This window comes from Ranitomeya variabilis, chromosome 4, assembly GCF_051348905.1.
Source record: "Ranitomeya variabilis isolate aRanVar5 chromosome 4, aRanVar5.hap1, whole genome shotgun sequence".
Lineage (NCBI taxonomy): Eukaryota > Metazoa > Chordata > Amphibia > Anura > Dendrobatidae > Ranitomeya > Ranitomeya variabilis.
In genome coordinates this window covers 510,476,185-510,491,107 of record NC_135235.1, presented here as the reverse complement: position 1 = coordinate 510,491,107, position 14,923 = coordinate 510,476,185, and the positions used below count along the sequence as shown (strand labels likewise).

Sequence of the window (14,923 nt, the reverse complement as noted above, 5' to 3'; positions counted from 1 at the left end):
ATTGAGAGATAGAATATCAGAAATACAGTTAGGTCCATATATATTTGGACAGAGACAACATTTTTCTAATTTTGGTTATAGACATTACCACAATGAATTTTAAACAAAACAGATGCAGTTGAAGTTCAGACTTTCAGCTTTCATTTGAGGGTGTCCACATTAAAATTGAATGAAGGGTTTAGGAGTTTCAGCTCCTTAACATGTGCCACCCTGTTTTTAAAGGGACCAAAAGTAATTGGACAATTGACCCCAAGTCTATTTCATGGACAGGTGTGGGCAATCCCTTTGTTATGTCATTCTCAATTAAGCAGATAAAAGGCCTGGAGTTGATTTGAGGTGTGGTGCTTGCATTTGGAAGGTTTTGCTGTGAAGTAAACATGCGGTCAAAGGAGCTCTCCATGCAGGTGAAACAAGCCATCCTTAAGCTGTGAAAACAGAAAAAAGCCATCTGAGAAATTGCTACAATATTAGGAGTGGCAAAATCTACAGTTTGGTACATCCTGAGAAAGAAAGAAAGCACTGGTGAACTCTTCAATGCAAAAAGACCTGGGCGCCCATGGAAGACAACAGTGGTGGATGATCGCAGAATAATCTCCATGGTGAAGAGAAATCCCTTCACAACAGCCAACCAAGTGATCAACACTCTCCAGGAGGTAAGCGTATCAATATCCAAATCTACCATAAAGAGAAGACTGCATGAAAGTAAATACAGAGGGTTCACTGCACGGTGCAAGCCACTCATAAGCATCAAGAATAAAAAGGCTAGACTGGACTTTGCTAAAAAACATCTAAAAAAGCCAGCACAGTTCTGGAAGAACATTCTTTGGACAGATGACACCAAGATCAACCTCTACCAGAATGATGGAAAAAGAAAAGTATGGCAAAGACGTGTTATAGCTCATGATCCGAAGCATACCACATCATCTGTAAAACACGGTGGAGACAGTGTGATGGCTTGGGTATGCATGGCTGCCAGTGGCACTGGGTCACTAGTGTTTATTGATGATGTGACACAGGACAAAAGCAGCCAAATGAATTCTGAGGTATTCAGAGCCATACTGTGTGCTCAGATCCAGCCAGATGCAGCCCAACTGATTGGTCGTCGTTTCATACTACAGATGGACAATGACCCAAAACATAAAGCCAAAGCAACCCAGGAGTTTATTAAAGCAAAGAAGTGGAATATTCAAGTCAGTCACCTGATCTCAACCCAATTGATCATGCATTTCACTTGTAAAAGACTAAACTTCAGACAGAAAGGCCCACAAACAAACAGCAACTGAAAACCACCATAGTTAAGGCCTGGCAGAGCATCAAAAAGGAGTAAACACAGCGTCTGGTGATGTCCATGAGTTCAAGACTTCAGGCAGTCATTGACAACAAAGGGTTTTCAACCAAGTACTAAAAATGAACATTTTATTTAAAATTATTGAATCTGTCCAATTACTTTTGGTCCCTTTACAAACAGGGTGGCACATGTTAAGGAGCTGACACTCCTAAACCCTTCATCCAATTTTAATGTGGATACCCTCAAATGAAAGCTGAAAGTCTAAACTTCAACTGCATCTGAATTGTTTTGTTTAAAATTCATTGTGGTAATGTCTATAACCAAAATTAGAAAAATGTTGTCTCTGTCCAAATATATATGGACCTAACTGTAAATTCCAGAAAATCACATTGTATAAATTATATAAATTTATTTACGTTTTGCAGTGAGAAATAAGTATTTGCTCCCTCTGGCAAACAAGACTTAATACTTGTTGCAAAACCCTTGTTGGCAAGCCCAGCAGTCAGACATTTTTTGTAGTTGATGATGAGGTTTGCGCACATGTCAAGGGGAATATTGCTATGTGACACAAACAGCAAAGCACACGATTAGTTCTTAGAAGGACAGCTAGTATGATGGTTCAGCATTAGCACCAGTATCAACACTAGAGGTCTCTGATTAGTTAAATTGTGCACACATGGGCCTGGATAACTTCTTTCTCCCTCCAATACCTGTGCCTGAGCTGTGCAATTGTGTCATTGAGCTGTGCAATGGTGTCATTACATAGTTACATAGTTAGTAAGGCCGAAAAAAGACATTTGTCCATCCAGTTCAGCCTATATTCCATCATAATTAATCCCCAGATCTACGTCCTTCTACAGAACCTAATAATTGTATGATACAATATTGTTCTGCTCCAGGAAGACATCCAGGCCTCTCTTGAACCCCTCAACTGAGTTCGCCATCACCACCTCCTCAGGCAAGCAATTCCAGATTCTCACTGCCCTAACAGTAAAGAATCCTCTTCTATTTTGGTGGAAAAACCTTCTCTCCTCCAGACGCAAAGAATGCCCCCTTGTGCCCGTCACCTTCCTTGGTATAAACAGATCCTCAGCGAGATATTTGTATTGTCCCCTTATATACTTATACATGGTTATTAGATCGCCCCTCAGTCGTCTTTTTTCTAGACTAAATAATCCTAATTTCGCTAATCTATCTGGGTATTGTAGTTCTCCCATCCCCTTTATTAATTTTGTTGCCCTCCTTTGTACTCTCTCTAGTTCCATTATATCCTTCTTGAGCAACGGTGCCCAAAACTGGACACAGTACTCCATGTGCGGTCTAACTAGGGATTTGTACAGAGGCAGTATAATGCTCTCATCATGTGTATCCAGACCTCTTTTAATGCACCCCATGATCCTGTTTGCCTTGGCAGCTGCTGCCTGGCACTGGCTGCTCCAGGTAAGTTTATCATTAACTAGGATCCCCAAGTCCTTCTCCATGTCAGATTTACCCAGTGGTTTCCCATTCAGTGTGTAATGGTGACATTGATTCCTTCTTCCCATGTGTATAACCTTACATTTATCATTGTTAAACCTCATCTGCCACCTTTCAGCCCAAGTTTCCAACTTATCCAGATCCATCTGTAGCAGAATACTATCTTCTCTTGTATTAACTGCTTTACATAGTTTTGTATCATCTGCAAATATCAATATTTTACTGTGTAAACCTTCTACCAGATCATTAATGAATATGTTGAAGAGAACAGGTCCCAATACCGACCCCTGCGGTACCCCACTGGTCACAGCGACCCAGTTAGAGACTATACCATTTATAACCACCCTCTGCTTTCTATCACTATGCCAGTTACTAACCCATTTACACACATTTTCCCCCAGACCAAGCATTCTCATTTTGTGTACCAACCTCTTGTGCGGCACGGTATCAAATGCTTTGGAAAAATCGAGATATACCACGTCCAATGACTCACCGTGGTCCAGCCTATAGCTTACCTCTTCATAAAAACTGATTAGATTGGTTTGACAGGAGCGATTTCTCATAAACCCATGCTGATATGGAGTTAAACAGTTATTCTCATTGAGATAATCCAGAATAACATCCTTCAGAAACCCTTCAAATATTTTACCAACAGTAGAGGTTAGACTTACTGGCCTATAATTTCCAGGTTCACTTTTAGAGCCCTTTTTGAATATTGGCACCACATTTGCTATGCGCCAGTCCTGCGGAACAGACCCCGTCACTATAGAGTCCCTAAAAATAAGAAATAATGGTTTATCTATTACATTACTTAGTTCTCTTAGTACTCGTGGGTGTATGCCATCCGGACCCGGAGATTTATCTATTTTAATCTTATTTAGCCGGTTTCGCACTTCTTCTTGGGTTAGATTGGTGACCCTTAATATAGGGTTTTCATTGTTTCTTGGGATTTCACCTAGCATTTCATTTTCCACCGTGAATACCGTGGAGAAGAAGGTGTTTAATATGTTAGCTTTTTCCTCGTCATCTACAACCATTCTTTCCTCACTATTTTTTAAGGGGCCTACATTTTCAGTTTTTATTCTTTTACTATTGATATAGTTGAAGAACAGTTTGGGATTAGTTTTACTCTCCTTAGCAATGTGCTTCTCTGTTTCCTTTTTGGCAGCTTTAGTTAGTTTTTTAGATAAAGTATTTTTCTCCCTATAGTTTTTTTGAGCTTCAATGGTGCCATCCTGCTTTAGTAGTGCAAATGCTTTCTTTTTACTGTTAATTGCCTGTCTTACTTCTTTGTTTAGCCACATTGGGTTTTTCCTATTTCTAGTCCTTTTATTCCCACAAGGTATAAACCGCTTACAGTGCCTATTTAGGATGTTCTTAAACATTTTCCATTTTTTATCTGTATTCTTATTTCTGAGGATATTGTCCCAGTCTACCAGATTAAGGGCATCTCTAAGCTGGTCAAACCTTGCCTTCCTAAAGTTCAGTGTTTTTGTGACTCCCTGACAAGTCCCCCTAGTGAAAGACAGTTGAAACTGTACAATATTGTGGTCGCTATTTCCTAGATGCCCGACCACCTGCAGATTTGTTATTCTGTCAGGTCTATTAGATAGTATTAGGTCTAAAAGTGCTGCTCCTCTGGTTGGATTCTGCACCAATTGTGAAAGATAATTTTTCTTGGTTATTAGCAGAAACCTGTTGCCTTTATGGGTTTCACAGGTATCTGTTTCCCAGTTAATATCCGGGTAGTTAAAGTCCCCCATAACCAGGACCTCATTATGGGTTGCAGCTTCATCTATCTGCTTTAGAAGTAGACTTTCCATGATTTCTGTTATATTTGGGGGTTTGTAACAGACCCCAATGAGAATTTTGTTACCATTTTTCCCTCCACGAATTTCGACCCATATGGACTCGACATCCTCATTCCCTTCGCTAATATCCTCCCTTAAAGTGGACTTTAGACAAGACTTTACATAGAGACAAACCCCTCCTCCTCTCCGATTTTTACGATCCTTTCTAAACAGACTGTAACCCTGTAAGTTAACTGCCCAGTCATAGCTTTCATCTAACCATGTCTCAGTTATTCCCACTATGTCAAAGTTACCTGTAGATATTTCTGCTTCTAGTTCTTCCATCTTGTTTGTCAGGCTTCTGGCGTTTGCGAGCATGCAGTTTAGAGGATTTTGTTTTGTTCCAATCTCCTCGCTGTGGATTGTTTTAGAAATGTTCTTACCTCCCTTCTGAGTATGTTTTCCTGGGTCTTCTGTGTTCGAGTCTAATGTTTTTCTTCCCGTCCCCTCTACTTCTAGTTTAACGCCCTCCTGATGAGTGTAGCGAGTCTTCTGGCGAATGTGTGTTTCCCAGGTTTGTTGAGGTGTAGTCCGTCTCTGGCGAGGAGTCCATCGTACAAGTAATTTACACCGTGGTCCAGGAATCCGAATCCTTGTTGTCTGCACCATCGTCTTAGCCAGTTGTTCGTATCAAGGATCCTGTTCCATCTCCTGGTGCCATGCCCGTCTACTGGAAGGATAGAAGAAAAAACTACCTGTGCATCCAGTTCCTTTACTTTCTTCCCCAACTCTTCAAAGTCCTTGCAGATTGTCGGTAGGTCCTTCCTTGCCGTGTCATTGGTGCCAACATGTATCAGCAGAAATGGGTGGACGTCCTTGGAGCTGAAGAGCTTTGGTATCCTATCGGTCACATCCTTGATCATCGCACCTGGACTGCAGCATACTTCTCTTGCGGTTATGTCCGGTCTGCAGATGGCTGCTTCTGTGCCTCTCAGTAGTGAGTCTCCCACCACCACCACTCTTCGTTGCTTCTTGGCTGTACTTTTTGCTGTCACTTGTTGCTGTGTGCCCTTTTCTTTTTTGCTTACTGGTATTGCTTCATCCTTAGGTGTGCCATCTTCATCCTCTACAAAGATTTGTGCCGAAATGGTGGCACAGGTTCTTTTATAACCTCTGATGAGGTCATGTGGCCAGCCAAGATGGCTACTGCATTACAGTGACTGGCAGGCAATCTCTGTATTTTTATTAGCCGTGTAACAGGCTCCAAACATGCAGGGCAGGGAGCATCAGCCAATGGTTGTCGAGTGCCGAGCACATCAGAGAACCCAGATCATCTAGTGTGATATCCGAGTGTCACTGAGCACGTTCATGTAGCGCCCCCACTGCCGCAGGGCCGAGGGGTACCCGGTACCGGGCCTCTGAGTCTCTGCTTCTGGGGTTGTCACGGCGGCTAGGCCCCGGCCCGTGACCCTGCCGTGGGGTGCACAGTGAATGATAGGTGTGGATGTTGGTGGTGCAGTTGTGGGGTGCAGGTCGCGGTAAATAACGAGGACACCAGGTTGCAGTCTCTTTACCTCTTTACTGGAGATCTCTGAGTCCTCAGTCCAGAATACGGTTCACCAGGCTGCGCAAGTCCGGCCGGTCCAATGGCACCTCCAGAGTTCACTTCACAGGTGGAAATCGGTGCCTTCCTTCTTAGCGCTATGTGTTGTAGTCCTTCCCTGCTATGCTTACGGAAAGTACCCCACAACCGTTGTGTCTGTTTCTCGTGTTCCCTCACAACTCGATTAACTGATCTTCTGCTAATCTTCCGTCCCTTCCTGATGTTACAGTTAGAACGGCACCCGTTTGTCGGGTAGGCCTGGAGTTCTTCCGGGACCCTAGAGACGCCCCTCTCCCGCAATTGCCTCCCAAGACTTCATAGGTGATTTAGGTGAGACAGCCCGCCTGAGACTGACTGTCCTGCCGCTGTTTAGAGTATTGCTTGAAGCTGTCTAATGAAATACTCCCTCGGCGTTCCGGCCGCCGGTAGTGCGCCTCAGTAGGATGTTGCTCCGGTCTTACAGCACGACCCCTACTGGTATTCTCCTATTGCTTGATCTCGTTTCTCACTCAGCACAATCTATCTCGCTTCTAGTCCTTTTTTGGGTCCCGCCGCTTCCCGGAGCTGGCGCGGACCCGTTACGTTCTTTTCAATGCCAAGCCTCTGTCAGGATCCCACCCCTGACAGAGACCCTACTGTCTCTTCCTCCACAACACCCTCTGCCTCTAGGTGTTGCTTCGTCCAATCCAGTCAGCTTTCTCTTCTAACTTCCTGCCTGACCCCCAGTTTACCCACTATGGTGGGGAGTGGCCTAATGAATAGAACCCTTAGCTCCCCCCCGGAGGCCCAGCTGTGAAATCTATTGGTGTCTGTGATACCTGATCAGATGAACTCCTTCAGTGCCATCGGACGCACCATGGCTCCCCATAGTGGCGGAGCCACAGTACTGCAACGACCAGGACTCTGGGGCGCTGCACTCCCCCCTGGTTAAACACAGTACTCCGGGACTGGGAAGAAAACAACAATACAGGTTAGCAAAAAGACATACAATTTTTGTTGAGTGCAAATAATAATAAGTATACTTGAACAGAGCTTCCCTTTATGGGAGGTGAGGACACTTGAACGTTACAAACATGGTTAACATTATAAATTACAGGCTATAAATAACTCCTGTTACCCAACCGGGTATTCTACTAAGTACAAAATTGTTGAACAATAATTTAACATTGCCTTTAAGGACTCACACTCTAAATCCACTAAAGACCTTCCTATAATCACATTATAAGGTATTTTAACTTTCCCATTCGCCTTCTTTAAATCTGCAGGACCGCCTGTCCTATCGGCACCAGACCTACTGCCTCTCCTTTCTGTTACAGGACCGCCCCATTCAGCCAGGGCCTACTGCCTTTTCAACTACTATACACAGTATAGAACATAACATTACTTTCAGTTTAAGAGCACTAAGTCATCTCTACATGACTCCTATGAGGACTCAGGGTTTACCTTCTATCCTAACTATCTATCAACATTATCTAAACATTTTCTATCAAACATTAAGCCTTCTCATTATCTTTCTTCCTTTCTTGCATGCTGGACACCACATCTATCTCTACGGGCCCACTGCATCCTTCTTCTATCTTTCACCTTTTAATTCTCAGAGCACATCATCAGTATTTCTTCACATTTAACTAATTAAACACATATAACTTTTCTCGTACAACATTATCATCACTTTTCTCTTCATCAACGTTATTGCTACTTGTCTTAAGCAATATTACTATCAAAATGCGGCAAATGAACATCCCCTTTAAGAGGGGATCAAGTCTTTCTGAGGTAGTTCGTCTTCTCAGACTACCAGTCCATGCTCAGCAAAGGTTCCAGTGCGGTATCTTCGCAAAGAGTCTTTAAATAAAACCAGTAGGGAGCGCCTTTAATAAGGTGCAAACTATATACAAAAAGTTCGGATCATGCACTGTTCATGATTTCAGCAGTTCTGTAAACTTTGTGCAAAAACTTGGAAAACAAACAAGAAAACAAAACAATAGGGATCCCGGGTCAACAAAGGGATCCCTTTAAGAGTTTACCCTGAGCGGGTTTAGCAGCAGGAAATAGTAACTATATACATACTCATGGTATCGAGGTTTATCTTCATAGTAAATCACAAGACATCAGCCGAAAGTGGGTACCTTCTGACTGTGCAGACTGTGATTCTAGGTCAGCAGCTGATGCCGCACCAGTATCACCAATGGATTTCCCTGGTGCAGTCAGACCACCCGATGTCTGGACCCGAAGGCGGACTCTAGCCGCCAGCTCAGTCGCTGCAATGAGACATATGGCGGCAATGTTGGTAAGATCCGTTACGTCTGGTTCCATCATGGTGGAAGTACCAGACGACGCTCCCCCAAGCTCACAACGGCGCACGTCCCGGGCATACCACCCGTATGCATTCCGATGACGGGTGTAAGTCACCGGATCTCCCCTTTGTAGCGGATCACCCCTTCGGCCACAGCAGGGGGCCCTCACGTTGCAACTGGCAACGAAGACGTCGGTTGGCAGTCCCGGTTCCTGTATGGAGCCCCATCCTCTCTTCGGGTGGAAGGCCAATACAGTGCCCCGCCTCACCATGTCCCGGTCATCACATGCAGGCGGTGGTTGTCGTACCCTCGGTGGGGCAGTCAGCTCTGCCTCTTTCTGCCTTTTCCAATGTAGGATCAGGCATTGTTTGTATTGCTCCCAGGTAAGCACAGCAAGGGTGAATCCTTCTTCCCGAACCCCATCTGGCCCAACCCAGGGGGTGTCCCACTGGAGGGTCACCCCATCTGGGCCTACGTCTACGGGTTCCCCCATCCTAGTCGGCAGCGGTGGCACCAGCTTCCCCATTGCATCGGGGGGTAACACCACTAGCTCTGCCGATAGTAGGCGGCTTTTACTGGGGTGAGGACCGGTCGCGGGAGCGGGATCGAGCAGGGGAGCAGGGGCGTCTCCCATACCTGCGCCTGATGTGGTTCCACCGATGTCGATCCGGTCCATTGACGAGAACGCTGGAGTCGGCCGCAGCCCGGACCGCGGCTCCTCCAATGGGGTCCCCGGGTGCGGCTCCGCCCACCATGGTTCCTCCTCCGCTGGCTCCGAGGACGGGATGGGTAAGCTCAGCTCCGCGGCCGGTTCCAAAGAATTCGGATCTTTCCGCTGCAGTGGACATAGGTCCGCCTCTGGTGAAGGAGGGCAAGCCGGAATCGCTTCTTCCTCGTTCAGGTACTTGCTGCTCGTCATCGCTGCCTGATAGTCGGTGGCAGTGCATGCACCTGACTCCGCCATTTCTCCTGGGCCGGGCTTCTCCATCTCCTGCTTCCCGCCGTTGCAAATCAGGGGGTGGTCTTGTACTCCGAGGCAGGTCATCGCTTTGCAGCCAGAAACACAGGGGGCGGTAGCCATTTCTCGCGCCACTCTGATAGTCTCCTCCCATGGCACGCCCTCCTTCTTCTCTGGCGTAGCAATGGCGGCGGCTTTTGGCGGGAACTTCTCTTGGTCAATGGCAGTACACAGTCTCTCAATAAAGTACAGTCCAAGCACAACAAATTACAGTTCCAAGGCACACATGACCCGATTCTTCAGGCTTAAGTAGATCCTGTTCGTGACGCCAAGTTGTAGCGCCCCAACTGCCGCAGGGCCGAGGGGTACCCGGTACCGGGCCTCTGAGTCTCTGCTTCTGGGGTTGTCACGGCGGCTAGGCCCCGGCCCGTGACCCTGCCGTGGGGTGCACAGTGAATGATAGGTGTGGATGTTGGTGGTGCAGTTGTGGGGTGCAAGTCGCGGTAAATAACGAGGACACCAGGTTGCAGTCTCTTTACCTCTTTACTGGAGATCTCTGAGTCCTCAGTCCAGAATACGGTTCACCAGGCTGCGCAAGTCCGGCCGGTCCAATGGCACCTCCAGAGTTCACTTCACAGGTGGAAATCGGTGCCTTCCTTCTTAGCGCTATGTGTTGTAGTCCTTCCCTGCTATGCTTACGGAAAGTACCCCACAACCGTTGTGTCTGTTTCTCGTATTCCCTCACAACTCGATTAACTGATCTTCTGCTAATCTTCCGTCCCTTCCTGATGTTACAGTTAGAACGGCACCCGTTTGTCGGGTAGGCCTGGAGTTCTTCCGGGACCCTAGAGACGCCCCTCTCCCGCAATTGCCTCCCAAGACTTCATAGGTGATTTAGGTGAGACAGCCCACCTGAGACTGACTGTCCTGCCGCTGTTTAGAGTATTGCTTGAAGCTGTCTAATGAAATACTCCCTCGGCGTTCCGGCCGCCGGTAGTGCGCCTCAGTAGGATGTTGCTCCGGTCTTACAGCACGACCCCTACTGGTATTCTCCTATTGCTTGATCTCGTTTCTCACTCAGCACAATCTATCTCGCTTCTAGTCCTTTCTTGGGTCCCGCCGCTTCCCGGAGCTGGCGCGGACCCGTTACGTTCTTTTCAATGCCAAGCCTCTGTCAGGATCCCACCCCTGACAGAGACCCTACTGTCTCTTCCTCCACAACACCCTCTGCCACTAGGTGTTGCTTCGTCCAATCCAGTCAGCTTTCTCTTCTAACTTCCTGCCTGACCCCCAGTTTACCCACTATGGTGGGGAGTGGCCTAATGAATAGAACCCTTAGCTCCCCCCGGAGGCCCAGCTGTGAAATCTATTGGTGTCTGTGATACCTGATCAGATGAACTCCTTCAGTGCCATCGGACACACCATGGCTCCCCATAGTGGCGGAGCCACAGTACTGCAACGACCAGGACTCTGGGGCGCTGCACTCACACATCCCTAGTTAACACGTGTTTTGTATAGGATCTAGAAGGTTACAGGGACCCATGACCAACATTCTGGTGGGGGAAACCAGGTCCATATTTTGCACTGGGGCCCATAGGACTCTAGTTACACTTCTGTTCCCACCACATGACTTGATTGACATTCATGAGAACTGGGCTTGTGATCTCATTCCATGCCCTTATGGACATCAGTAGAGACATTTAGGGTTGGAATAAGGTATGGACAACGCCTTGACTAGATGGACCAACAGTGTTTATCTTATGAGACCTGAAGGCATTAAACTTCATATTTAAGAAAATAACATAATGACTGAAACAACTAAGGAGAGAATAGATAGTGGTGTCAGTATGGAGGCAAAAACCTTCTGACAGGGTGCCTTTACTAACAGTGCCAGAGTATCCCCTACCAAGTATTTTCCAACATCATCTTAAAGCATTTGTATTCTTAAAACATGAGAAGTGGAATGAAATTGTAAAAGAGATGTGATGAATAATTTAGAAGGAAATACTTCAAAGGTCAAGTACTTACAACTAGTGTTGAGCGATACCGTCCGATACTTGAAAGTATCGGTATCGGAAAGTATCGGCCGATACCGGCAAAGTATCGGATCCAATCCGATACCGATACCCGATACCAATACAAGTCAATGGGACTCAAGTATCGGACGGTATTCCTGATGGTTCTCAGGGTCTGAAGGAGAGGAAACTCTCCTTCAGGCCCTGGGATCCATATTAATGTGTAAAAGAAAGAATTAAAATAAAAAATATTGCTATACTCACCTCTCCGACGCAGCCTGCACCTTACCGAGGGAAGCGGCAGCGTTCTTTGTTTAAAATTCGCGCTTTTCTTTCCTTACGTGAAGTCCCGGCTTGTGATTGGTCGCATGCCGCCCATGTGGCGGCGACGCAACCAATCACAGCAAGCCGTGACGTAATTTCAGGTCATTCAGTATTTTAAAATTACGCTCCGGCTTTGTGATTGGTTGCGTCGCAGTCACATGGGCGACGCAACCAATCACAGCAAGCCGTGACGTAATTTCAGGTCCTTAAGGATTTTAAAATTACGTCCCGGCTTTGTGATTGGTTGCGTCGCAGTCACATGGGCGACGCAACCAATCACAAGCCGTGACGTCACAGGAGGCTGGACACGCGCGCATTTTAAAATGGGCGCGTGTCCAGCCTTCCGTGACGTCCCGGCTTGTGATTGGTTGCGGCGCGGTCAACCAATCACAAGCCGGGAGGCTGGACACGCGCGCATTTTAAAATGGGCGCGTGTCCAGCCTCCCGTGACGTCCCGGCTTGTGATTGGTTGCGGCGCGGTCAACCAATCACAAGCCGGGAGGCTGGACACGCGCGCATTTTAAAATGGGCGCGTGTCCAGCCTCCCGTGACGTCCCGGCTTGTGATTGGTTGCGTCGCGGTCAACCAATCACAAGCCGGGAGGCTGGACACGCGCGCATTTTAAAATGGCTTCCCGGCTTGTGATTGGTTGACCGCGCCGCAACCAATCACAAGCCGGGACGTCACGGGAGGCTGGACACGCGACCATTTTAAAATGCGCGCGTGTCCAGCCTCCCGGCTTGTGATTGGTTGACCGCGCCGCAACCAATCACAAGCCGGGACGTCACGGGAGGCTGGACACGCGCCCATTTTAAAATGCGCGCGTGTCCAGCCTCCCGGCTTGTGATTGGTTGACCGCGCCGCAACCAATCACAAGCCGGGACGTCACGGGAGGCTGGACACGCGCCCATTTTAAAATGCGCGCGTGTCCAGCCTCCCGGCTTGTGATTGGTTGACCGCGCCACAACCAATCACAAGCCGGGACGTCACGGGAGGCTGGACACGCGCCCATTTTAAAATGCGCGCGTGTCCAGCCTCCCGTGACGTCACGGCTTGTGATTGGTTGCGTCGCCCATGTGACTGCACAAAAAATAGAGAAAAAGAGGTAGCATGCATAACAAGAGGGATCACCACAAGAATTGTAAATAATTTGTATAAGTTTATTACAACACTTTAAACACTACAAAAAGACATTTAAAAACATTTAAAATTGCCAAACACAGCAAAAGGTAGAAACAGCGACCTGTAATAAGGTCATACCACGGTGCCACTTTGAATATACATAGATCCAACATGTCTTATTCATCCACAATTAACTCTAAGTACCACACAAATAAAAGGATACTCTAACACAGCAAGATTCAAAATGGAAAAGCCAGGGTATTAAGGGTTGAGAATATCATAGCTACCCATATAGGGATCCCCCTAGAACCAGGATATCAGGCAATAAAGCATCCCATACAACCTGGCGCTGTGAGTGAAATGTCCAAAAATAGTGTAGAGTCCCTGTAGAGCACAACAGTGCAATGAAAAGTGGTAGCAAAGAGGGGTGGCACCGGGCACAAGTGCCCAACGCGTATCGCCAGTAGTACTGGCTTCCTCAGGGGCAATGCATGTAGTGACTGTGCTGTATCCTTAAATACCTGTAAGATTAGTGTTAGACCAGAAGCAGCTGGAGACCGGAGTGGCATGATGTAGTCCGAGAGACCGGTATAAAACATGGAGACCGGATATGAGCGAAGACGCCCGCGGCTGCGCAATAATCAGAAGAAGGTCGCGACTCCCGTGCACAAGTGTCCGGCCAGGCACAGCGCGCACGCGCGATCTAGCGCACGCGCACTGCGCACCAGACGGGCACAAGGCAAACAGGAAGTACACGGCCCAAAACTGCAGGTGACGGCGCCTGCGCTGTCTGACAGATGAAGTCAGGACGCCTGTTCAAAGATGTCCATTGAGGACCGAGTGCACATGCGTGAACCAGCCGCTTGCGCATAAGGTCCAGGGCGGGCGAGAAGGGGATAAAAAGGAAAGGGCAAGATAGAAAAATATTAATAAATAAATCCATGCCATGGTCCAAAGAATGGATTCACTATGGGCCCAACATACGAGGGGTTCTTGTACAATATATATATATCCAAGGAGAACTATACATATGAATGTTGACAGCAACCACACAGAAATGATCAATACACTTTCTCCAGGTATGACAAACTGATGGAGCGAGTGTTATTTAATAAACAGCTGTAAGTAATTATACTTAAGAAAACCATGGTTTTCAACGGATAGAAACTAGTTCATCCGTGCATAGATATATTACTGTTAGATATTTACATCTTTACATCTATACAGCCCCAGAGAAAAAAAAAAAAAAAAAAACACATCATAATAACATATTCTTAGAGTTGTTTATAGTAACCAGAAAAAAGCAGTTCCTCATTTAGTCCATATGGAGTAAGAGTATTTAAGTTGTGGATCCACTTAGATTCACATCTGAGTAGTTTTCTGACCACATCACCACCTCGGATATTCTGTGAAATCCCCTCTAATCCCATAACTTTTAGTCCCTTCGTCCGTCCATTATGACAATCCAGAAAATGAGCAGCAACAGACGAGATGCCCTTGCCCTTTTCACGGTCTCTTGATGCCGTGGAGATATTTGATAGGTGTTGCTGTGTTCTTCGACGCAGTTCTTGAGTAGTCTGTCCCACGTAGACTTTCGGGCAATCACAGATCAAGGCATAAATGAGTGAGCGAGTCTTGCAATTGAAGAACACCTTTTTGGGTGAAATCTGGAAAGGAGAAACAGTAAGCGATATACCATCCTGGGCCACCATATACTGGCACACATTGCAGTTACCACATGGGTAAGTGCCAAAGATCCTCCCTCCCCTATTCAACCTAGTGGTGGGACGTACAAAATGACTATGGCAGAGCAGATCTTTTAAATTTTTGGCCCGCCGAGCTATCAATTTCGGGGTGGCCGGGATATGCGATGTAAGTCTGGGTTCGCTCAATAAGGTACCCCAACCCCGATCCAAAATTTTATAGATGTCCTGCCACTGATTGTTAAAGGTAGTTACAATACCAAGTGACTACCCATGTGACTGCGACGCAACCAATCACAAAGCCGGGACGTAATTTTAAAATCCTTAAGGACCTGAAATTACGTCACGGC

The 14,923-nt window shown here is 46.7% G+C and overlaps 1 protein-coding gene across 2 annotated transcripts in view; it reads right to left on the bottom strand.

The window, feature by feature from the left end:
• Positions 1-236: 236 nt before the first annotated feature.
• Positions 237-14,923, bottom strand: part of CFAP97D1 (CFAP97 domain containing 1) — a 148,993-nt gene continuing 134,306 nt past the window's right edge. The window contains exon 6 of one of the 2 annotated variants that reach the window (XM_077252090.1): positions 237-425. In XM_077252090.1, coding sequence (XP_077108205.1) covers positions 384-425 — 42 coding nt within the window. In that variant the 3' untranslated portion in view covers positions 237-383. Of the gene's footprint in view, positions 426-12,920; positions 14,538-14,923 lie in introns of those variants that run through there. The other variant, XM_077252089.1, reaches the window with a different exon arrangement.